Below are 25,936 nucleotides of genomic sequence, written 5' to 3' on the forward strand. Positions count from 1 at the left end.
CAATCCCTCCCTCCTCAGGACTCTCTGGCTCTGGGTAAAACAGACGAGGAGGCGCTGAAGCAGTTCCGCCAGAAGTTCGACGAGGCCCTGAGAGAGAGCTGGACTACCAAAGTCAACTGGATGGCCCACAATGTGGCCAAAGACAACCGCTCCTAGAGCAGCTGAGACCCCTCGAAAGCCAAGGGTCAGGGGCCAAGAGGACACAGTGAAGGAGTGTGTGAGTGTGTGGGAGAGGAAAGGTGTGCAGAGGAGACGGTATGACAGCCACACTGATTTAAAGAAGGGAATATCCCAATCGTGAGCAGATTCAGCCCCATATACTGTACATACAGAGTAAACCTACCCTCTGAAACAGTCCGGTAAGCCTGCACCCTTGCTCACTGCATCCCTCCTCGCCTTGCATCACTCTGGCATGGTGCCTCCTGAAAATCCAAATTCAAGGTCTTGTGACATTTCTGTGGAATCATGGTGGGTAACGTTGTTGCAAGTTTTGCACAGGCACAACAGCTGATGGAGCACACAGCCAAAGGAAGGGAACTGAAGCGCCCACTCTGCCCACACTAAAGATGAACTGTTCCTACAGAGCGGGCTGACAACAAAATTCATGGCCTGGAGTGGTTGAATGAATTTTGTCCCACAGACTTGAAACTCAGCTTGTATGGACTCTGAAGGGGGACATGGTTTGACTGCACCCCTGAACTGTTTTAAGTACAGCAGAGGTAACACATGGGTGTGGAAAGGGCGGATATGGAAAGGACAAAAACGTCTGACCCCCATGTCTTAAAACAATGTGCACCACGCCCACAGGAAGTGCATCTTAACTGTCTCGCTCCCGCTGCCTCAAAAGTGTGCCTCGAAACTGCGGGAAGATTGTATTTTTTATGAGTTTTCTTTTTCTGTTGCCATTTAAGAATTTATCATGAGACGTCTATGTGCCAGACTACTTTACTAGTCCAGAGAGAAAATTTCTGTTAGGGAAATAATGATGAAGAGAAGGATTGATTGGAGAAAAAGATGCCCTGAGCCTTTTGGTCCACTTTTTGAATCTCATTTCTTTTGGACCTTTGAACACTGGAATGTTTTTAGAAAGACATATACGTGTACATTTCAGATAGTCTTTTAACAAACTAAACACTTTATTTTTTAGTTTCTTTTATTTTGAAATGACAATGTGCATTGTTTCTTTGAACATTTTTCAAATCAAGAGCATTATTGTATAAAATGTTATCACCCGTGAGTTATCACTTGTCAACTTGTCTTAAAGTCTAAAAGGATGTCGGCCTTTTAAAGTGCCACCCCACTCATTCTAAGATAAACTCACTGAAGAATAACTGATGCTTTTAACACGTTAGGACCAAAACAAAAAGCATATCTTTAGTAATTCCATTGTTCATACTGTGTTTTTAATTATCTGTTTCTGAATTGAATGTGAAAATATGTGCCGCTCTCTTTTTAAATGTTTGTTTTTATACAAGCAGGTGTGGGCGGAGTCTGGGGGCTGTGTGGGCGGGGTTTATCAGTAGGGACATTACACTGCGATGCAAAGCTACTTCCTCATTTTCGACATACGGTGCCCCTCAGCATCTGCATCTGTGTTTGATTTTCGTGCAATATCCGAGTATATGAACCATATCCTATTAAATAAAACCTTAGGCCAAGGCCTAAGCCTATAATGGTTTTTCTCTGTTGGTTTATGTGTGATGCAGCTGTATTTCGCACCACTTAGCCTTCAAAAGTCTCAGACACTGGATATTGTCAAATGTACAGGCTTTTATTGTTTTGCTGGTTTTTGTTTTCATAGGAGTTTTATTAAAGTTTTTTTCCACCGCGCTGCACCTCCGCCTGTAGTCTGTTTCGTTGTGTGACTGCACCCACTCAGGGCAGCACCATGGATGTGTTCTCTGTTTTGAGAGCTTATTGATTCCATATCAGAAATATACACAAACCTATTTTTGTGCAAAGAGAATAAGAAAAGAAAGTAGCGTTATTGCCAAATAGGAGTGATAAAAGTACTCAATGTAGAGAGTATTATATGTTAGCTTATTATGAGTTCTGTTGCATTACTATAGCATTGTATTGTTGCGGTTGGTAGAGATGGAGCTCATTTCAAACTCTATACACTGTAAAGCTGTTTGATCTACAACAATGAATCTTATTTTATAAGCTCCTCATCAAGTTTGTATATAAAATCTTAATTTGTAAAGTAACCAGCATCTATTGCTGTGAAAAAATGATTGTGTAATAAGTACACCAGTTAGGTCTTAAATGTAGAGTGAAGTAGAATTATAAAGCAACATGCAACAATTCAACGTAAATTCCTTAAATCTGTACTTGAAAACAGTACTTGAGTGAATGTTCTCAGTTACAGCTAATTACTGAAAATCAATTGTTGTTATCTCGGACACTTATTTGGAACTTCTTAAAGTTTGACATTTGACATTAAGGAAAATCTTGGGTGTAAGTAATAACATTACCGATGTTCTTTTCAAGTGTCTCAGAAAGTTGTGACCATGAGGCAGCATCCACAATACCAGGACCTTAAGGCTAAAGCAGCTAAATGGAATTCAGCCATCATTTATTGTCAAAATGTCTCCCATGAAGAAGAAGAAGGAGAAGAAGAGTCAGGGCTTCACCTTTCATCTTTACTGTCATTTCTATATTCACAACATTCACGTACACGGAAAGGAAATCTGCATTTGATCCACATGGTCTGAGGTTACTTCCTGTCTGTACAGTGTGCACTGATTTTAAAAGAACAATAGTTTGTGGGAAGTGAGGTCTGTGTGTGTTACCACACTTGCATGTGTGTCAGCATTGCCTCTGGTAACCTCCTATCTCTACACTAGAATTAAAGGATATTAAGGGGATGTTCACAAATGCCACCCACCTCATGTTAAAGCTCCTTTGTGTGCCAGCAGTTTAGCGTCTGAAGTGCACAATAGGGCTTTTTTCTCTTGCAGTTTATGTGACTCAGGAACTGTATTTCTTTTCACTCTGTGGAGAATGTTAAAGTCTCTCTCTTCAGCAGTTATCATTTATTGGTTCTCTATTACTTAAAGCCACAATCGTTGCTCAGTGTGAATCATCTGCTGTATGTGTGTTGTTGTTCACTGCGGTTACGTAATTCAGTAACCTGGTAGAGGGGCTGTTCATGTGTGCAGACACAGTGGTGGATGTAAACAAAGGATATACAATATCAAATGAAAAATAATGAAATAAAAGGCTTTTTTAGGGCAGTGCAGAAAAACAACAGTAAACATAGTTAACATGGATGTGTGTGAGAATATGCTCAACATCTGAATCTGCCTCAGAAAATCTCTTAGGTCATCCCGAGTTTCTATAGATGACATAAACTGGTGATTTCCTTACCTTGTGCTCCCTCCACACACATCTCCCCCCCTGACATCACTGAATGAAACAGGTGGCTGATGGTTCCTGACTGACATTCATGAATATAAATGACGGCTGCAGCCAACACACAGGTGTTTGAGGACAGAGCAGTTAACTAGCTGTGCTCTGTTTCAGTGACGCATCTGTGACACTACTTTCCACTCCCTTAGCCTTAGCTTACACATATTTGATGATGGCCTACTTTCATACAATACATGCTGGGTTTTATATGGTCGCATTTTGATATGAACAGTCAGAATCACACCTACGCAGTTGTACCTAAAGCCAAATAGTGCTGACATTATTATACCTACTGTATACCAAGGCCAAGAAATAGACATTACAGAGGATTTATTAAGTTAATAAATCCTCTGTTCGGCAAATGGAGCGTTATTATAGTACACTATTAATAAATAAATTAATAAAACTGATCCCCACTGATTTCCCACCTACATGTATCTCACATCATTACTAGTTTCTCTAAACTTCTCTGATGGTTTTATTTCAACGGTAAAATGCTATTTGCATTGGGAGATTGCATTTCCTGTTTAAAGGCTACTTTTCCTTGGATCCTTAAGTACATTTTTCTAGTAATATTTCTGTACTTTTACCTCGACAGGATTTTGAATGAAGGGCTTTTTACTCGGATGTTTTATTGCTAAGGATCTGCTATTTCACGGAAATTGTGTTTCCAGCCTTGAAGAAAAATGTTCATGTATATCATGAAAAATGTTTTCAACTGATTAACAAATACATATATTAATTTGTTAATTACAAATACATATATTTTTTAATTAGGTAATGATTTTTTTAATACTGACTTATATCTTTAGCCCTTCTGTATATGTGTGAAATATATTATCCAGTGACCTCCATTCAACTCCCATGGGCCTTCTTCAGTATGCTGAGCTCCATGATGCAGAACAGCTTAATCCATACATGGTAACATATGATAACACACTTTAAATGTAGGTGATGTGTGGTTAGATAATCATGATATTCATGACTGTCAGTCAAAGCTCCTGGGATTTACAGATAAAGCCACCCACATCATGACTCACTGTTGTTTAGGGAATTCCACCCACCTGTAGGATCTCCCATTCATCACAGGAAAAGTGTGTGTTTGTGTTTGTTTGTGTGTGTGTGTGTCTGTGTGTGTGTGTGTGTGTGTGGCTAAAAGAGAGGCTGCTGATATATGGATATGTGAATCCATCTCATTTTACTGTCAAAGTCAGATCCCCATACACACACTGACTCTCCACCCACACTTACTTACATCCATAGCAAGTTTGCACCTCTTCCTTTAAGCATTGTTGGGAAAAACAGTATTGCCTCATACAGTCGCCTATGAGGCTCTCAGTGTTGTATCACACAAGCCAACTTAAGTAGGATGGATGTGAGAGACTTGGTTCTCACATGTTCTGGTGAGTGGAGGCTGAGCACCATGAGGCAGACTGTAGGATGTGTTGTTAGGGTGCCACCTCACCTCCGTGGGGAGGGAGGGTGTGATTTCCACTTGAAACTGGCACTTACCGTAATCAGAGAGCCAGAGTCCAGATTTCTGGCTTGAGAAGAGAAAATATGGCGTTGTGGCTCCCATGCCAGCATGTGAAAATAATATTATAATGTGTGTTCTCCAGTCTCAGTCCCATTCATTCATTCATTTAAAAAAGGTCTTAGTCTGGAGTAAGAAGAGGATTAACCCTTTCTCCATGAACAATACCCTCACCCTTCTACCAAAGAGGGAGAGAACAGAGCCTTGCGTAGTGTACATTCAGGAAATCAAACAGGCTGCTTATTTCCCTCTGTTAAGTAATCGTCCACAGCGTGGCAGATATTTTATTTATTCGCTTCCTCGAACAAAGGCAGCACCACTGCAGTGCAAAATAACACATGTATCGCAGGTAACTATGGAAAAACATGTCTGTCCATACCGCCAACGATGTACTTTGCCCCACTCGAGACACTCTCTCCATGCACTGAACGTGTTTTAAACGTTGTAGAGTGTATTTAAATTGCTACGTATGCAACAACTTGGGACCCATCACCTAACTCACTAGAGTTGTAACATTTCATTTACGATAGCTTACACACCTTTTTTGTGTCACGTAGCCTACAACAGAACCGAGACAAACTAAACGTATGTTTGCCGGATGTTTTATGTGGTTCGTGGTTTCCTTGTTGTTTCCTCCACAGACTTTTGCATTTATGTAATTTCAGCACTCGATACGGTGTTTTCACTTTGGCGTAAACGTAACTACCCCAGTCTCACGCCGCACGATAAATACAACATGGGATTCCACGTGCGGTGGACGAGTTGTTTATATAAAACGACGGACAGCGCTCTGGACCAATGATCTCGCACTACTGCAATTCCGTCACATTCTCCATGGAAACCCGTAATTTTCAGCCAATTGAGAAGCGCTCGGGGAGGAGTCTGAATTGAGGTCGCGGGCAGAGCTCGCTGATTTGCCAGCTGACCAGAGCCGGAGTGAGCCGGGGAGGGTCCGTCGACTACTGTGTCAACCCGTCTGAATCTCGTCTCCCATTGAGGAATGCTGGATGTTTAACTGAATGTTTTACTCACTGCTCCGTTTTGCTTTCACTCGACACCGAGGACGACCGGAGAGGCGATTCTTTATCACGGCAGCACAGGTTGGTTTTCCTTCATTTGTACTTTTTAGTTGTAAGAATGAATAACCAAGTTAAAAAAAAGTTGCATAACTGAAGCGAATGCGCGCATGCGCGAAAATTCTGATCGCTCTACTTATTGTACATTTTATAAGCTAAAATCCCGGGTTCGAGCATTTCTGTTCATTTGTAGAGAAAGGAAAATGTCGGATATTGTCAAATTGGCCGTCTTTGGGCAAGCGGCTGCTATTTCGTTTCGGATTTTGAACGATATCGTCACTTTTACATAACTGTGTCAGTGTACCGTGCAGTGGATTGCAGGTCAACGTGTGTGTGGATTTTGTATAGCAGGTCAATGGGAGTTAGATGGGGGAAGGGATGCTTGTTCCCATTACAGAAATATGTTTTATTCCATTTTCTCAGATTCAACCTATATGCTGTAAGCTTTTCTATGTATGAAACATAACAGGCGTTGTCATTTAATCATTGACGTTTTAAATGACCTGTTAGGCGGTTTTCAGTTTCTGTTGGTTGGACTCAGATAATGCATTGGTAACACTGCATAGCCTCATTTGAACGTGTATTACCTGAGAAATTGTTCTATTTCAATATATCAGGCAGAGTAATGTCAAATGTAAGTGGGTGGACGTTATTTAAAAATGAATGGATTAGTATTTCCAAACTAGCTACGGTTTATTTCTATCTTACTACTAAACAAGGTCCTCTTAGAGGCTTATTGTTCACACATACACACACACACACACACACACACAGATGGAAAACAGTTTGTCCCTGCCGCCCTGTACCTGTGAATATTAGGTCGACATAATAATCACATAACATTGCTGGTAAGTTCAATATGATCTGGATATGGATCATTTATCAGATGACCCACAGGTAGTCCCTGAACTAATTTTTACTCCAAATTATGGCAAATGTGTCTCCTTCATATGACCACACAGGTGGCAGCTGGGAGTTTTCCTTTAATATAAAGGGGTGGTTAACTCTTGGCAGCATTGATAAAGCTGCAAAGAAGATATTTTGTGTCACAGCACTACTGCAAAAGCTTAGGTGTCATTCTATTAGATAGTATTATTGTTATTGCAGTTTCACTAATATGTCATTACTCTTGTCATGAATCTCAGAATATAGGATGAATGTGACAGCTTGTGTTCATTGTGTAGTATAGTGGCAGATACTGTGATGTAACTCACTGCGATTGTGTCATTTTAATGACATACTTGAGTAGGCCTGAGGATGAAAATACTAATTACCCCTAATTATACCTTTTCCGGTTATCCCATTCTCTTACAATAACTCTTGCCTAATGTTTTGCCCCGTGATTAACTGCATTATGTAAAGCATTAGCAAGAGTTTATATCCTATCTTTAACTATGCTCATGTAACTTCTGTCTCAAATTTCATTCAAGAATGCACTTCAGAAGTACTGTAGTTGGATGCAAGTGTAAGTAAGCATGTGGTTTTATGAAACAAGGCTACCACGGCTTTGTGTTGCACTATAGCCAAATCCATGTGACTGGAGCAGCGTTGTATAATGCCTGAGATCTGTGCTAGTGTGTTGGGTGTATCAGTGCTCTGGCTGAAACAGGGCTGAGCTGGAAGGAGAGGGAGTTCAGTTTCATTATGTCATTCCTCTGCTTTGTTTTGAGAGGTTGTTCACACGTAGCTCGGACAGTTTTGACGATTTTGTGAACTAGTTGTAATTCAGCAGTTGTATAACGTTGCCTGCTGGTCTGATAAGTATTGTTCATTGAGGAAAAGGGTCTCTGGTAAGCGTATGTTCTTTCAAATATTTTATTATTGGGATGTTTGATTTGTTTTTACTGCTCAAGTTTTGAAGTACAAAGTGTTAAATAGTTTAATGAAAGTACAGGATTGTTATGTGAAAAATGATGGCAAACTTCTTTATGTTGTGGACCTTGATGTATTTTGTGTTTGGGTTAACAACCCTTTATTTAATGTTTCGTTGCATTTACTGTTGATTCGAAATATTATCGAAATCCCAATATGGCTAAGTGCAATATACAAATTGCAATCACTGGAATGTTTTGATGAAGATAAAATGTGTGACAAAGCAGCATTATAATGAAGCACTGTAGTGCTGCAGAGGTGCCCTGGTCTACAAACTTCTCTTCTCCAGATTTAAGAAGACATGTTTGTTAAGTACACATCCCTAACAATTTCTCATCACCATGATTCTAATTGTTTTTTGTATTCATTTAATTTGTGATTCAAACATGATCATTCCCACATAATATATTGTCTTTCAAAAAAATCGCAAGATTATGTTTTTACCACATCGTACAGCCCTACTTAATAGCGCGCTGCATACAGTTAACAGTGTTAACAGTTAACTTGCTGGCTTATTGTTCATATGATGGAGTACTGTGTCATAAGCTTAAACAATCCATTCTTGGAAGTTTGATCTTTTTCTCTTTGCCAGAGGAAATAATAAGCCTGTGATTCTGTTGACATGATTAAAACTCCCCACTGATTAGCTGACACCATTCTAACCTGTTGTCACTCCTTGCTCTTTTGTGATTGGTCTTTTGCTGCAGCCAATAGAAAGTCCCCTCAGCAGCTTGGCTACTGCCTCAGTTAAACTCGGGAGTGGGTCATTTCCTGGTGGCAGAGGATCTGTGGGTGGTTGGAAAGTCTGCTAGGTTTTTGTAGATGTTTAAAACATGAAAACTAAAACTCCGACAAGTTATGTAAAAAGTGCTTATGTAAAGAGTGAAGAATAGACATGCTGCTGAATTTGCACTCTTACATAAATAGCTGCAACCTGATCTTGGATGGCAGCAAAACAATGAAATATTTTGGATTTGGCTTCAGTACCTGTTGCCAGTATTTCCTATTATGGCTTTAACAGTCACAAATAGCTCCTGCTGCTCTGCTGTGTGGGGTGTAGGCGGAGTATGAGCTGATGAAACCTGTTGCTTTTGTATTTTTACCACATTAGGGTGAGATTTTTACACCCCTGGATGCTTGTCAATAGTCCTATTTGTGGTTTGCTATAAACAAGTGAAATCCAACCTGTATTTACAATGTGGATTCATGTTACTATAACAGAGTTTGCAAGTTTAAGGTGGCTTGTGTAACTACTGATGTTAGCATTCAAGGGAAACGTTTTTATATGTTGTCGATTCAGGGGCACAGCACTGTGTTACATAATGCAATATTTATTTGATTTAGACTTAAGTGAACATTACAATGCACCAACATATCTGTTTATGTGGTATCTGTATCCTGGGCATTAATGATAATGCGGTAATTTGTAAGCAGGAGCCATTTTCTCCCCAAAGATTTGTTGTCAGTTTTTCCTCTTGCCCTTTTATTAGTTAATTTGTGAAGAGCCAGGTCGACACATCATGAATGAAAAATTATTTCAAAGCATTTTGTCTTTGCACCATCCAAATTAGTCCTGATGGTTTGTTTGAGGTTAAAGGTTTTGTTTGTGCTGTGTGTTCAGAGCTGGGCTTTCATCTGTATAGACTCACCTTTCATGTGAAAAAGCTCTTTTGAAAAATTGAACTGGATCACATTGGTCTGGGGCTTAAATCCACACCGAAAGGGCAAACGGCGGCCTATTTACTGTGCAGACCATTTGAAGGATGGATGGCAGCAGCTTTGGTGTGTGTGTGTGTGTGTGTGTGTGTGTGTGTGTGTGTAACAACAAGATCACTTTATCTGTGCAGCTGTGCCCTTTTGTTTCTCACTGACTTTTGAAAACGCTGAGATCCAAGGCTACATTGGCTGATCAGATCTAAGTGTACTGCTGTATTTTTGATGGATCGTTGCGTCTAATCCCCATTGATTGCTTCTTATTTTAGTACTGTGTTTACTATTGATCTATAGGAGTACCCTGTATTGTAAAGGTTTGTCTGACTGAGTAATTTCACCTGTGGTTTATTTTTCTCCTTTAGATTGCATCCCCACTCCTGAGGCATCAACTCCATTTGCGTCCCACTGCCAAGCACTTGATGGCATTGCCATGTGGAAGGTAACTTAATCTCCCATCTTTTGCCCTTTGGTCCGTCCCATGTCTGAGGACAGTGATCCAAAGCACTACCTGTACTCAACCCTGGACGGGCGTGAACGTAAACGCGAAAGGGTAGGCTTCCAGGTGGAGGAAGAGGTGCCCTCTCCCTGTGCCTCCATTAGCCAACTTCACCGCATGGCTAGCAGCTACGATGAGGGTTGTGGCGGGCGGGATGGGGTGGAACTGGATGCCGAGTTAGGATTGGCCTCCGAGGGGAGCGACAGCAGCCATGAGCATCCGGCCTCGCCGGGCTCCCCACACGATGACAGGAAGCGGCCACGGCCACCCTTACACGAGGATGTAGAGATGGGCGGCAGCGGCTCGAGTGGGAGCGGGACAGAATCCCATGGAAACGAGTCGCATGGCAATGAGTCCCATGGCAATGAATCTGTGGGCAGCTCAAATGGCAATTGCAAGGATTCCGCTCTCATGGAGTCTTCGGGGAGCAACAAGAGGTGAGGACACATCAAATGCACTGAATCATTCTAAATCAAGTTTTTGAGTGGACCATCTAGGTCACGGAAGTAAGGTTCATTAAATGTAATGGAAGGGCCATTTTCTCCTGCATGAGTCATTGTAGCTCTGAGTCATTGTTGTAGTCTAGCAGCGACTGTCTCGGACTGAGGACAGCTGTGGGTATTCTATTTCAAATTATGAGACAGTGTAGAAGACAATGACTGTTGGCACAGTTCCATTTAGAAATGACTTGTTTAGTAATAACTTGTTATTGCCTTCAAAAGGAAACATTGTACGACACAGGCTCTTTAATTAAGCAGGTTAATTGTCTACAAATTTCCGATTCTGTGGTGTCATAAGGTAATAAGGCATACTCAAATAACACTATGCTAGCTCCTCAGAGATAATAATTAATTTTTTTTTAAATTCTAAATAGCTGTGGCAGTCATTGTTGATAGTCCATATGTAATTTTGAGATGCCAGGCTTTCAATAACATGCTGCACTACATCTGTCTATCGTCTTCATCTCTTGTCTGAAGAAAGCAGCGCATCTACTGTAGGCCGGCTGTTACATAACCAAGCTCTAGTGTTTCCTCCACCTCCATTTACATCCAAGGGGTGGAGGAAATACTTTTCAACATGCAGTCCAGTACAGCACAACACCACCAACTACTCAAAAATGAGTCTATATTCAACAGTTCAGCACAATGTCAAAGATAAATTCAGGGGCTTGTATGGGATTGTATCAGATTGTAGATGTACTTCCATATGTATTTGTGCTTTATTCGTGAACTGCTACACAAACATTGCCAGAGTTGTCCTGTGCTGACCCTGCTGTACAGTACTGAGCTAGTGTATTGCTTACTCAACGGCTGATTATGTTAAGCATAGGAATGTGCCGATAGAATGAGTTCACTTCAACACGCACCTGAGGAACTTGAATTTCACAAGTAAGACCACCAGTAGGCCACCTGGTTCAGTAAATTGTTTAATTAAAATGTAGATGCCAAATGTCGCGCTACAGGTCAGGAATGGCGAGTATATAACAGCCTTAATGCTCCCATTAGAGCTACAGTACCATCTTGAGGCTATGTTCACCTTTAAGTGAGAGGTAACTTAAACAACAATTAAAAAAACAAGATTTTATTCTTGGGAAAAGTAGAAGTAGTAGAGTTTATAGCGGTGCACCACCTGGTCCTCGTCTTGAATTGTGCCACTGTTTGTTGACTCATTTGTACAGGAGATACAGATGTTGTTCAAGGTTTGGAAAATGCTTGAATTCAAATACACTCCTTGAAAAATCTTTTCATTTTAGAAAGCAAAAGATCTCATCATCATATTTGTTTGTTGTCTCCTTGTCAGTTTAGGTGATAAAGGTTTTGAGAGTCTAAAAATTTTAGGTTTAGGTACCTTAAACCTTGAAAAGTGCTTGGATTTCACTCTTAAAAAGCAGTACAAGCCCTGTCAATAACACCAAGTCCTTCACCCACTAAATAAATTAAGTGGGTGAAGGACTTGGTGTTATTGACTTATTATCTTACGTTTTGTTTTGCCACTCTAACTGCCCTGTCATAATGCTCTGTTTAGTGGCCTTTACAGTACACCTTCAATAACATGATATGTTGTCTGTGGTTGCAGCTCAAACTCTCACAGCCCCTCACCGCCAAGCAGCTCCAATGCCTTCAGTCTGGTGAGCTCCGAGCAGGACAACCCTTCAACCAGCGGCTGCAGGTTAGTCTACATCTTACATCTTACATCTTACCTTTCATAATTCGGTTTTAATGGAGATGCAACGCTTACCATTTGATACACTTGAGCCAGTAGAAGTTTACTTGTTTTATTCCTCCTTAGATGTAAAATGTGTCGGCAGTAGGAGTTTTATATTTGTATGCAACAGTAGAAAGTTCTCAAACTCCAAAACATCCCATTGCCAATCAATCCCCTCATACCACAACCCCTTACATACTGGTAGCCACCCCCTCCTGTGCTCCTCATAGTGTGACAGCACTGGTGAGACCTTGTCATTTTGATGCACGTGTATCTGTCTCATGCTCGCCCTGCAGCAGCGAACAGTCAGCCAAAGCTAAGACACAGAAGGAGCTGTTCAAGACCCTAAAGGAGCTGAAGATGCACTTGCCGTCGGAAAAGAGGAGCAAGGGCAAGTCCAGTACTGTCAACACGCTGAAATATGCGCTGCGATGTGTCAAACAGGTGAAAGGTAAGACTTGCTTCCATTGGCACTTTTTTCATGCATGCTCATTTGTGTATTCACTTCGCTGTTTATTGTACATCAGCGATGTTGACGACTGTTACATTGGTGAAGAAAGTGACATTTTCCTTAGATAATTAAAAATCTTGTAGAATTTGGACCGATCTGGGACATAGACTCTGAAACATATTCTCTGATTTTGAGTGTGAATATTGCATGAAAAACAATTACCAAAAAAATCTCTTATGGTTATGAGATAAAACATGATGCTCAGAAAAGTATCTCCACTGCCCACAGTGTGATCACTGTGTGAAGTGATATGTGCATTGATCCATCCTCTCTTTGTTTTGCAGCCAATGAGGAATACTACCAGATGCTGATGATTAATGACAGTCAGCCACCAGGGTTTGATGTATCTTCCTACACCATCGAGGAAATCAACAGCATCACCTCCGAATACACCCTCAAAAACACTGTAAGTACCTCTGATTTTAACCCTGCAATGAGGGGAAAAAAGGAACAGCCAAAAAGTATATTGCAAAAGTGCAGTTACATAAGAGAGGATACAGCTTCAGTGATAGAACATATTGAAATGCAAAGATGCCTAACTCACTGATTTGTTAATATTTTTCTGTATCTTTTCACCGGCAGGATATATTTGCTGTAGCCGTCTCACTCATCACGGGGAAGATTGTTTACATCTCGGACCAGGCGGCATCCATCTTGAACTGCAAGCGGGAAGTGTTTAACAATGCCAAGTTCGTGGAGTTCCTCACGCCTCAGGACGTCAGTGTGTTCTACAGCTTCACCACGCCCTACCGCCTGCCCTCATGGAGCATGTGCACCGGAGCAGGTACCAGCTGTCTCTTAGCTTAAACCTTGAATGAATATTTGAGGATTGAAAATTCAGATTTAGACCAGTTCACACTGGGATTTACAATTGTGAATTATTTTTCCTCTACAATATGCAAATAATAGCCTATCATCACTTTGGAGCCTAAAACCACATCCAAATCTTTCAGTTAAATGCCAGTATGAATATAAAATTTTACACAGCGGATTCAAACCAGTCTCCCAGAATTAACCCACTCATCCGTCACATCTTCCTGCCCAAAGGGACTTTGTCACTTCTTATACTGTTACCTAACTTCCCTTTTAACTTTAACTATAACTTCTCACAATAAAGCATCTCCCAGTGCATATATCTTCAGAGTAGGTGAAGCTGTAATCAACCCGTAACAACTAAATGCACATGTGGAGAAATAAATTCACACAAATCAGAATCATCTGTCTTCAAATCCACCAGACTCCTTTGAGAAAAACTGTAATTTTACTTTGCAGAATGCAGGAGTTGCTGCTCTACCACTGCCACGATTGGTTAGTTAACACCTTAGTTCGGGTCAGAACTATGCCTTTAAAACACCCAACTCACACAATAACGCAAACAGACTAACTGATCAAGGCTGCAGTGGACAAGCAACTCCTGCGTTCTATGAGGGAAAATTACTGTCTTTGTCAAAGGAGTCTGGTGGCTTTGAAGATATAATGGCTTCAGTTACCCATTGCAAAGGGCTATGGAACTATTCTACTGTAAATAAAGCCTAGACTTAACTTTTAACTTTAATTCGCTTTTAGTAAAATTGTTCTCTTCATCGTCTCGTCTTAGTTGTGGAAATAAAGGTTGTTGACGAACATATTCATGCTTTTCGTTAATGATATTAACACTAGTGGGAATGCGTCGTACATTTCCATCACCAAGAAAGGGCACGTGGAGAACCCGCTCGAAACACGACCCCAGTCACCTGCACACACACAAGCATCTATTTCCTTCACATGACCCACACCCACACACACATGCTCATACACACATAGCACATATTTCATTAACATGCTCAATCACATATTAATGAATGCACACCCACTCGCACACCTGCTACATATTTGCTGAAGACATGATGGTATTGGTGTTGGTACAGTCAGAAGCTCTAAGTCACACCTGCAAATCTCATAATGTAAACCTCTGCAGATGCTCTGCAATAAATCCAACTTCTCTGAGGCTTAAAATCTTCAATTATTGTTGACACTGTCTTAGAGGTATTGGTTTGTGTCTATTGTCAATTATGGAGCCGTTGCATGCAAATATCAACTCAAAAACAAATGTACACCTGCATTAGATTATGTAATCTTTCAGTCTGTTTTCAAGCTGGTTGGGGTCTTGCACTCTTCCTATAATAGTATTCCACTGTCAATCCACTTTAGCCACTGTTGTCTTTCTATAGTCTCACTTAAACAGCTTGTGGTCACTTGGGGATTTGGGAGCTGCTATCAGTCCAGTGATGTGAAAACATTGTTGCTCTGCAGGGATCACTGGGTAATCAAGCTGTTTAAGTCATGGTTAAGCAGCTGTATTTTTATATTAACACACTTTTTCAGAGTATTTTAACTACAATGAATCTTCAAACTTCAGTTTCATAATTGTAGAAAACTCTCCCTTGCTTTTTTACCTCTTCCCTTTTTGGAAGAAAGACAGACATTTCAGGTCCCGTGAACAGTGTGTTGAATATAGATGACTAACAGATGGCTCTCTTGGAAGTAGTCAATCTGGTGATATATTCATCCCACCTTCTTCGTGTCTCTTATTCAGAGTCGTCTCCCACGGAGTGCATGCAGGAGAAATCCTTCTTTTGCCGCATCAGGTGAGTGCCAGTGGCCGGCAGCTTCTCTGATCCATAGTTTCCTGCTCAAACAAGCTCTGACTCAGCACAGGGTTGGTGAGCAAGAGAGAGTGTGACTGAGAGGAGGGAGGAAGTCAGCAGCTGTGAGCTTTTAAACTGTTTCTCCATCTAGTGACCAGATGGAGTGTTACAGCCACAGTTTAATATTAATAAATATTAATATTTTATTAGAGTACATGGTTAATTAGAAACCTTTCAGAAATAAAGACATTTACAGCTGCAGTTTATTTTAAGTGCAGTGTTCGTGTGCAAGATCCTTTTAACTATTCACTACAAAAAAATATAATTTTATTTAAGTGTATGCAATCTTTAAAAAAGGAGGACTTAAACCAATTCAAAATTTTCATTAGCCTTAATTACCTAATAATATATTATAACAATTACAAAAGGTTACAGCTTACAGGCGCTGATGTGTCAGACAGTGAAGAGGTCAATACACATACACAGATTGTTGATTCTTTTTAAGAATGGTACAAATAAAGGGCAAACTCAAATGTATTTTTGAAAGCTTCTTTAGTTAATACTCCAATACTATAAAACAGTATTTTAATGGTGTGTGTGTTTGTGTTGCAGTGGTGGTAAGGAGCGCGAAGGGGATCTCCAGTACTATCCTTTCCGTATGACTCCCTACCTGATGAAAGTCCAGGATGCTGAGCTGGCTGAGGAACAGTTCTGCTGCCTCCTGCTGGCTGAGAGGGTGCACTCTGGATACGAAGGTGAGACCTGCAACCATAGTCACATTTGTTGTGTTCATTACTGCATTGCCTCACTCAGTCATATAACACACAGTCTTTTGGGGTTTAGATGGATAGTACAAACATTAAATAAAACTGTTCATGTTAAATGATCACCATTTGCTTGTCTTACTGGCCAATTCATTTTTTTTCCCTTCCTCTCTCTCTCCACAGCACCCAGAATCCCTCCTGACAAGCGTATCTTCACTACCACACACACACCAAACTGTGTGTTCCAGGATGTGGATGAGAGGTCAGTGGAGCTGCAACAATGAGTCGATTAATCGATCAGTTGTAAACTGCTAAATAAATCGCTTTTAACTATTTTGATAGTTGATGTGTTTTTAATTGTATTAAACACGTTGTTATTGTTGTTGTTTCTCCATCAGGGCTGTTCCTCTGTTAGGTTACCTCCCGCAGGACCTGATTGGAACCCCTGTGCTCCTCAATCTGCACCCAAGTGACCGACCCTTGATGCTGGCTGTGCATCGCAAGAGTAAGAACCCCTTTCATTGACTTGATTTCATTCCAGGTTTCACACATTCATTGTTTACCAGTTAAAGATGGGCAAATAGAAAACAGCTCAGTTGTGTTCCATCCCTGTTTATCAGGTTTTAATAAATGTCCTTTGTTGCCCACAGTTCTGCAGTATGCCGGTCAGCCGTTCGATCACTCCTCGATCCGTTTCTGCGCAAGAAATGGCGAGTACATCACCATCGACACCAGCTGGTCCAGCTTCGTCAACCCCTGGAGCCGCAAGGTCTCCTTTGTCATTGGCAGGCACAAAGTCCGCATGTGAGTGCACCCAATGCATTGTTTTAGTTCAGGTTCATCAGCAGTGATATGTTGGGATATATTTCACTTTGAACATGCTAGATGACAGTCGTGTGTGTGTTTTTCAGGGGTCCCGTGAATGAAGATGTTTTTGCAGCACCAGCTTTCCATGGAGGGAAGATCATGGACTCAGACATCCAGGAAATCAGTGAACAGATCCACAGGCTGCTACTCCAAGTATGTAGCCACACAGACACAGTTGTATATACACATTTTCATACAGGCATTTGTCAGTTTCTGTAACAACCTTTTCTCTCCTTAGCCAATCCACAACGTAGGTTCCAGCGGTTATGGCAGCCACGGCAGCAACGGTTCCCATGAGCAGCTGGTGGGCATCAGCTCGTCCAGCGAGAGCAACGGGAACGTCACTGCAGGGAAGACGGCGGAGGAGACGGGCAAAGCCAAGCCTCCCAGGACATTCCAGGAGATTTGTAAAGGGGTCCACATGCTGAAGAACCAGGATTCCCAGGTCTGCCTGCACTCCCCTTCCCCTTCGGCCTCACCGTCGCCATTGAAGCCTGAGCAAAGGAAGACCACTGACAGTGAGTTCAGTTTGATATCACCAAACAGGCACCTTTCTGTGAATACATTTATTGTAAGGCTGATATTTCAGGGGATGAAACTCTTAACCGTGAACTATACACAAACATCATCATCTGTCAAACATCTGTCAGTGCAAATAACCACACTCAGTCTTTGAAGCATTAGTGACAAGTGGCATGTCACAGTGGTAGAAAATGTTTTTCATGCACATTTCCCTCAAAGACATAAACAAAATTCTAAAAAGTTGCTCCCCAAAAACATTTAAAAGACAGGTAGATAGATAGACCCATTCTGTCATTCCCTTATTTAAAATAGTGAAAGCCACTAATTACAAATGTGACGATTTATTATTATATTATTGGTGCAATAATTCAATTAAATACATCAAGTGCATAAAACATCAAACAAAAAGGTAACTACTGCACATATAGTACATACAGTAGTACTACAATGCCACAAGAATCAGAATCAAACAAAATTGATACATATTTTATATTTTGTGTTTAGCTTTGTGTGTTTACCTGCCAGTCTTTGTGTGTGTGTGTGTGGGGGTATTTCTGACATTTTCTCATTCATTCCTCTCCAGCAGCAGCTCAGAAGAGTCCAGCAGTACGTCTGAAGGACTCGCCGCCCCCTCTGCAGGTCAGAGACAGTACTGCAGACAGCGTGGAAGACTTCCCCTGCAAAGACCAGACTGTCCACTCCTACCAGCAGATCAGCTGCCTCGACAGCGTCATCAGGTAAGGGTTGGTGTTTGTGTTCAGTGAACGATGATGATCATGATGACGACATGTGTGAAGTGAGCACTTTCTGATCAATTCCGTTTATGTTTCTCAGGTACCTGGAGAGTTGTAACATCCCCGTCACAGTGAAGAGAAAGTACCAGTTCTCCTCCAACACCACCTCCTCCAACTCTGATGATGACAAGAAGGGCTCAGACGATGGCATGCAAGTGCCTCAAGATACAAACCCAGGCATGTACACATCATACAAGTCACACACCATCTATAATTTCAGACCCCCTCCCTTGTTGTTCATTTTCATTGTTGCTTGCAATCACTCAGTTCACCCACTTTACTGATAGCAGTCAGACTGTAATCATCTACAGCTTGGAGCTAACAGTGGATTTCTCTTTCCCCGTCCAGACTCTTTGATGCTTGCCGCCCAGCCAGGCCTGTCAAACATGAAAGCACCAAAGAAGCCATCTAGGGCAGCTGCTGTGGTGGGAGGACCCCTGGCACCCCTCACCCTGCCCAGCAAGGCTGAGAGTGTGGTGTCCATCACCTCCCAGTGCAGCTACAGCAGCACAATCGTCCATGTGGGAGACAAGAAGCCTCAGCCCGAGTCTGGTGAGTGTCCATTCTTTGATATAAGTGATTCAGGCAAACAAACACAACCAAATGTGTATCCATCCAACAGCTAGATAATAAGTGCTGTTTGACTGATGCTGATGGCTCCAATTTGTTCTGCAGAGATTATTGAGGACGTGGCAGAGAGCCCCGCACCCCCGGCTCTGCCCATCAGCGTGGTGTCTCCGCCCAGCCAGGAAAAGGAGGCCTACAAGCGGCTAGGACTGACCAAACAGGTGCTGGCTGCACACACTCAAAAGGAAGAGCAGGCATTCCTCACCCGCTGCCGAGAGCTCCGCAACGCCAGGTCTTTCCAGAAGGACTGTTACACATACCTGCACAAGCAGAGAGGGTCAGCCAACGCTAAAGGTAACCACATGCCTTTGTATCTCCAAATTGAAGGTTTCACACAGTACCCAATTCTATATTTGTATATAGGCAGGCAAGTTCCTAGTTCTTTGCTGGTGAGGCCAGTTTCTAGTTCAACAGCTGTGAATTTTTCTGCCATCTCTGAAAAACAACTGTCTGTCTTCTCCATCTCAGAATCATCTGGACCACGAGGTGCAGCCAAACAGGGCACCACCAGGCCTGAGACTACTGCCAAGAAGGGCATTCGCAATAGGAAGTCCAAGAAGTCACGGATGAAGCATCCTGATTCGTCAGACAGCGCTGTATCACACCGCAAACCCCGCCCCCCTCTCCAGGGTCTCAACCAAACCTCGTGGTCCCCGTCAGAAGCATCCCAGTCAGCTTTTAACGTCTCTTACCCAGCTATGGTGCCTGCCTACCCACTCTACCCCCCTGCACCTGCTGCCCCCTCTCAGGCCCCCCACCCTGACCCCTCCCTTTCCACAGGCTTTGGAGAGGGGCAGAGTACCCAAGCCCCTCCTACTGCCACTCCATTTCCTGCACCCATTGTTACACCTGTGGTGGCTCTGGTGTTACCCAATTACCTCTTCCCCCAAATAGGACAGTTAGGTCAGATAGGGCAGCTGGGGGCTGCTCCTAGACCTGCGTTTTTCCCTGAGCAGACCCAGACACAACCTGCATACACTACTCAGCAGCCGTTTCAGCCCCCACAACCAGCCTACACCATGCAAACACAAGCCCCCTACACCAGCCAACAGCCGTTTCCCGTGCAGACTGCCTTTGCCCCCCAGCAGCCGTTCCAAACGGCTCAGACCCCCTATACCACCCAGCAGCCTTTCCAGTCTGCTCAAACCACTTACACTACCCAGCAGCCTTTCCAGGCTGCTCAGACCCCCTACACTACCCAGCAGCCTTTCCAGGCCCCTCAGACCCCCTACACTACCCAGCAGTCTTTCCAGGCCCCTCAGACTGCCTACACTACCCAGCAGCCCTTCGCTGCCCAGCCTTCTTTCCCAGTGCAGACTCAGTTTGTGGCTCAAGCACCATATCCAGCTCAGCCCTTCCCTTACAGCCTAGCCACCGAGCCCCCCAAAGCCCTAGGCCGAGAGGGTGCAGCATCACGCTCCTCCACCCCAGCCTCTGGAGCGAGGGAGCCCACCACGTCGCCACCGCTGTTTGAGTCGCGGTGCAGCTCGCCCCTGCAGCTCAATCTGCTGAGCATGGAGGAGGGACAGCGCTCAGTGGAACGGCAGGACAGCACAGCGCCTTCTGCTGGCAACAGTACAGCTGCAGCATCAGGGGAGAAGAACGGAGGCACCACCAAGACTGAAAACCACATACAGGTGAGAGACACATCAGAATCCTGTCTTATAAAAGCTTCAGTAGCTACACACTAACACCTCCATGTAAAGCCTGTCACGGCATGTCACTGAAGTGTGAGGGTTTATCTCTGATGGTTTGCTGCCTTGTGTTTCAGGTGGAGTCTCCAGGAGATGGGGCTCACAGCGACGGTAATTCCTCGTCCTGCGACTTGCTTGACATCCTGCTGCAAGAGCAGGAGGACTCCCACTCCGGCACCGGATCAGCGACCTCTGGCTCCATGGGCTCAGGATCGGGCTCTGGATCGGGCTCTGGATCGGGGTCAGGATCGGGCTCAGGCTGTGGTACATCAGCTAGTGGAGCTTCAGGCAGTAGAACAGGTCAGTAGATGAACACCCAGGCTTGACAGGTCCTGTAAAGTAAAATTCAGTATTTCCTATAAAAAGTACATGTGTTGAAGACTATTTTGTTTTAAATTGTGCATAGGGAGCAGCAACACCAGCAAATACTTTGGCAGTATTGACTCCCTGGAACATGACCCCAAGGCCAAGGCCAAAGCCAAGACGAGAAGCGAAGGAGACTCTGAAGGCGGTCGGTCACAGACCAAGGTCTCAACCCAAGGGGAGGGAGAGCATTTCATTAAATACGTTCTCCAGGAGCCCCTCTGGCTGCTCATGGCCAATGCTGACGACAAGGTCATGATGACATATCAAATGCCGTCCAGGTAAGCCACTGATTTTATTTTATATATTTTTTTATTATTTTTTTCATGATGTGTATTTATTCGTGATTGATTGCTTAAAAGTTCTTTCTGTTTTTTCCACACTTGCAGTGAACCATTATATGTATAAGCTTGTCGGTAAACTGTAATGTGTGTGTTTGCTGACCCTCAGGGACATTCAGAAGGTTCTGCGAGATGATAAGGAGAGGCTGAGACAGATGCAGAAGAGCCAGCCTCACTTTTCGTCTGACCAGCGACGAGAACTAGTGGAGGAACACCCCTGGATGAGGAGGGGAGGTCTACCTGCTGCTATCAATGTGAAGGTCAGGATCAGTCAAAAATCTGTTTGCAACAACATATTAAGATTTATAAGAAGATTTACACATTAATGTCATCAATTCTCACTGGCAGAAAGTCTCATTTATATATATTTAACATTGGTTTTGTGTATGTGTTTAGGAGTGTGTGTACTGTGAGGATGCAGCAGCAACCCACATCGAGGAGGACCTGCCAGACATGGACATGGGCGAGATGGGCGAGGAGTTGCGCCAAGAGAGCCAGAACGCCCAGAACCAATCAGAGGAGTCTCAGCCTCAACCAGACACTGGCTCGTGAACACACATGGCCAGCAGGGGGACACACTTGACCAGCCATGGACCCTCATGATGCACACACACGCACACACAATGTGGATGTGAGACAAACACACATGAACTCAAGCAGAACTCTGTTGCCAGTCAATGAATATGAATATGTGTGCCGCTCACTGTGTGTGTGTGTGTGTGTGTGTGTGTGTGTGTGTGTGTGTGTGTGTGTGTGTGTGTGTGTGTGTGTGTGTGTGTGTGTGTGTGTGCTGTGCGGAGGACTGCCGCTGAAGTTGCCAGCACTCTCACAGAAATGACCTGGACCCAGCCTGTGTGGTTGGTGACCTTTGGCCTCCCAAATATATTTTTATTTAACTGTTTTCACATCTGCTTTGTCAGAGAGATTTACAGCAACGCGAGGATTTACAATTCTGAAAGAGTTAATAGTGGACATATTAATATATTTGATGAAAAAAAAATATATATATATATTGACAAAATAATTGTAATTAAACTATTTAAAGATGTTATTAACAAGCAGCCCAGCATTGCTGTTTAAATAGTACCAGACATTATGTTTTCTTGTTTTTGCCATTCAAGTCCTTCAAACCCCAGGATTCTTTTTGTTTTTGCCCACTAGGAACTTTTTAGAATCGATGTGGTGCTCATAGGATGATGTAGTCCCAGTCAAAGGGCAGGGACAGGAACTCCTGCTTTTGCATCATGGATGAGTGTTTATCGCCTACAGCAGTGGTAGAACCTGACTCTACAGCCAACGGAAGGCGGATCGTAACTTTCTACAACAGTGACAATCTGATACGTAGTGCAAGATGATCATTTAACTAAGTATCTTATTTATTTTCTACCAGATAATGTATCTAGAATAGAATTTTTTAAGCTAAAGCCAAATCCATTCAGCTCAGTACTTGTATATGAACAGTTTACAGGCGTTGACAATTAACTCAACAGGAAATTTCAAGTGTCTGAGTAACTGGAGGTAGCTTGTCCATTTCACAGATTAACCTCAAAGTGTTGTAGGCATCTGCCGAACTTAAAACAGCACGGGTGCTATGAAGAAGCAGACATCATCACAGATTAAGAAGCTGCTGAAATATTTTTGCTTATGTAAAAAGGTCAACATCAGAATTGCTACGTGAAAAGCAGAGGTTGAAAGGATCGTAGTTATACAAACTAACAAGTTCCTTTTGACATCCAATTTGTATCTTAAAATGGCACATTTTGTTTTCTTTTTTTTTAAGAAACTATATCGAGGTACATGGCAGAATATTGCAAAAACTGTTGAGTAATATTATTTTTGTGTCAGTATGGTGCGTCTCTACTACAAAATGTCGTTTTTAGAACAAACCAGTACTATTTATACTTTATGCAAAAATATATTCTCTCCACTTCTGAGACATTTCCTCTGCTCGTTTTCTCACATGTATTTTTCTGGATCAAAAAATATAAATACACTTTTTATTTTTTACAAAACATTTTTCAGGCACCACCAGAAAGACTGTAAGTCATACATCTCTGCAGCACAGATCATTGAGTAATGTAAAGGCTTTGGGTCAAATATGTTTTGGCATCAGCACTGAAATATAGATTTTGATTGGTAAACAGCATTACAATTGTAGCAAATACGGGGACCATGTTGCCTCAGTGACCTTCTAAAGGGCCCTGGGTTACACAGGAAATGGTGACATGTATGCATCAGCAACCATGCAAGCCCCTCGTCATCTAACATAAAGTATTAAGAAAACTGTGATCCACATTGGCTCCATGCAGTCGAGGTGAACAGCACGAGAACTGGGAACAACCCTGGTGCTACAGCAGAGAAACTGTTGTGAATGTAACACGGACTGGACCAAGAGCACCTCACTGACTTAGTTTGTTTTCATGGTTTTCTTTCTTTCTTTCTTTCTTTTTTAATTTCTCGTTCACTTGTTATTGTTCTATTTTTCTATTTTTTCTCTTGCATATTTTATTTTATTTGTTTGACAAAAGTAATGGCTTTTGAGTGTCATTGGGGACGGACCCTACCTCTAATGAATCCCAGGTCATGTTACTCTAAGCAGAACATAGCATGTGTACACATGTGGGCAAACGCAATGGACAGAGTGGTCAGATACTTAAGTGATTCCGGTGAATGATGGGTTTGTACAGAGAGTCTCTGTCTGCTTTCTGTCTCTCTGAATGAATGTGTGCACAAAGAGGACAGCCACCTGTCACCACCTTTTGTCTCTTTTCTGTGCAAAATATCTCGAGGGGGGCCTCCAATGCTCACCTGTGTATAAACTATTAAGAATGGAAGAATGTTGTTAATTCATGTGGAAATAAGCTGTTCTGAATGCTGAAAGTAAGCCAGAGAATGATGCTGCGCTAGTGCTGAAGCCTTACCTTTGTTATAGAGGGAATCCATTTTTAAATGATTACACACTGGTGGGCCGTTGGTAGCACCCTGAGCTGTAAATGCATACACGCGGTACAGGCACACAATGCTGCGTACAGTCATGTCAAGTCATGTAAATTTGTTTCCTTGCCACTGTATGAGTCTATGGTATGAAACTAGCACAGTTCTGTGCATTTGTGTAGATAAGATGTGTTTGTTTGAGATATGGAAATGATGTTGTAATAAAACTACAGAAATATAACCTGTGACTCTGATGAGTGGTTTTCTTGCACATTGCTGAGCAGAGTAAGGTCATACACTACAAACAATGATGGGGAAATAAATTATAATAGTATTAGTAACATGTATATGCTGATTAGCTTAGCATATTAGTTAGCCCACCTAGACCAGCTTACTGGGCTGGTTAGCTTCACTGCATTAGAGCCATGTCTTTGACAGGCGGATGGCAGTGTAAAGCCTGGCCACTGGCTAACATGCTTTGTGATGATGGCTATATCTCCATTGTTGGAGGGTAGGGTGACCACCTGATGACCATGCAGACTTGCCTGCCCTCTTACACACAATGCCATAAATTAAATGAAACCATTCTTTTGTAAGACAGGTCAAAGGATATGAATCATGTGGAAAGGTTTCTGATACCAGACGGGTTGCTAATGTTCGTAAGACTAGTGATAAATGGGCTGAAAATTATCTATTGATTATTTCATCAATTAATGGATTGTTTAATTTATAGAATATCGGACAAACATTTAAAATACAGATCACAATATCCTAGAAAACCAGATGACATCTTCAGGTGTCATATTCATCATATTGTAAGACCAAAGCAAATTCTCACATTTGAGAACCTGGAACCATCAAATATGTCACATTATAGCATAAAAAATAACTTAAATATCCGACATAAATAATCTACTTGGAACAGTAATGTGTGTCCGATATGTTTTACACAATAAAGTTTAATTTCCACGTTGAAACCTTTAAAAAGGCATCTACTGCTTCTACCTCATTAAAATACCAGAATCTATGATTATGTAAATGTTCCTGCTGGACACAAGATGTCTCCTACTTCACTGTAAAGTCCATTCTCAAGTTTCTACATCACACTGTATAAGTTGCATACTGGACCAGGATTGACTTCACAAATGTCTGAAAATCATGCTCTTATGTCCTTAAAAACTTAAAATTTTCAATGAGCACAGAGAAACTTTCCACTTTCAGCAGATGAATGTGAAAACATCCTTCTTGTGTCAAACTCTGCACATACAACATTCAAACAGTGTAGGAACAATAATAAATATATATTTTTGAGGGGAAGGGGACTACAATAGATAGAAAGTTATCAAAATGCATTTTCTTTTAATTCAATTCACTTCAAATGAATATACATTTTCTTGCAAAGAAAATAAATCCATTAATCTATTTTAGCTCTATGTCAGTCCAAAGTGTAGTGTGTCTTGCACACAGCACATATAAGCCGCTGCTGCCCAATAGGAAGTGATTGTTCTCTCACAGTCAAAGACAGTTGAGAAGCGCCCAAGGATGGCAGGGTTCCCCCGGGGATGTGTTTCAGTACCATATGCTC

General features: G+C 42.2%; 2 protein-coding genes across 3 annotated transcripts in view; both read left to right on the forward strand.

Annotated features, from left to right (window-relative positions):
• Positions 1-1,835, forward strand: part of pik3cb (phosphatidylinositol-4,5-bisphosphate 3-kinase, catalytic subunit beta) — a 54,905-nt gene extending 53,070 nt beyond the window's left edge. The window contains exon 24 of the mRNA XM_051397265.1: positions 19-1,835. Within this exon, the coding sequence (XP_051253225.1) occupies positions 19-156 (138 nt within the window). The 3' untranslated portion in view covers positions 157-1,835. The remainder of the gene's footprint in view (positions 1-18) is intronic.
• A 4,042-nt stretch (positions 1,836-5,877) lies between these two features.
• LOC127362138 (period circadian protein homolog 2) lies at positions 5,878-24,592 on the forward strand. Of its 2 annotated transcripts, none has more exons than XM_051397512.1 (22): positions 5,878-6,045; positions 9,969-10,539; positions 12,179-12,271; positions 12,604-12,758; positions 13,103-13,224; positions 13,401-13,602; positions 15,394-15,445; positions 16,058-16,200; positions 16,393-16,471; positions 16,608-16,714; positions 16,860-17,013; positions 17,121-17,229; positions 17,315-17,594; positions 18,182-18,335; positions 18,433-18,569; positions 18,741-18,944; positions 19,068-19,313; positions 19,488-20,656; positions 20,791-21,013; positions 21,120-21,357; positions 21,527-21,677; positions 21,814-24,592. In XM_051397512.1, exons 2-22 carry the CDS (start codon positions 10,085-10,087, stop codon positions 21,967-21,969), a joined length of 4,629 nt encoding a protein of 1,542 aa, XP_051253472.1. In that variant the 5' UTR covers positions 5,878-6,045; positions 9,969-10,084; the 3' UTR covers positions 21,970-24,592. The 2 variants fall into 2 exon arrangements, with proteins under 2 accessions (XP_051253472.1, XP_051253473.1); XM_051397513.1 differs by having other exon boundaries at positions 18,185-18,335.
• The last annotated feature ends 1,344 nt before the right edge of the window (positions 24,593-25,936 follow it).

Source organism: Dicentrarchus labrax, unplaced genomic scaffold, assembly GCF_905237075.1.
Source record: "Dicentrarchus labrax unplaced genomic scaffold, dlabrax2021, whole genome shotgun sequence".
Classification (NCBI taxonomy): Eukaryota; Metazoa; Chordata; class Actinopteri; family Moronidae; genus Dicentrarchus; species Dicentrarchus labrax.

Coding starts and splice junctions, on each gene's coding strand:
- LOC127362138 (XM_051397512.1), top strand. CDS start 10,085: ATGTCTGAGGACAGTGATCCAAAGCACTACCTGTACTCAACCCTGGAC. Junction 12,759..13,102: donor ATGTGTCAAACAGGTGAAAG/GTAAGACTTGCT, acceptor TTTGTTTTGCAG/CCAATGAGGAATACTACCAG. Junction 17,595..18,181: donor GCAAAGGAAGACCACTGACA/GTGAGTTCAGTT, acceptor ATTCCTCTCCAG/CAGCAGCTCAGAAGAGTCCA.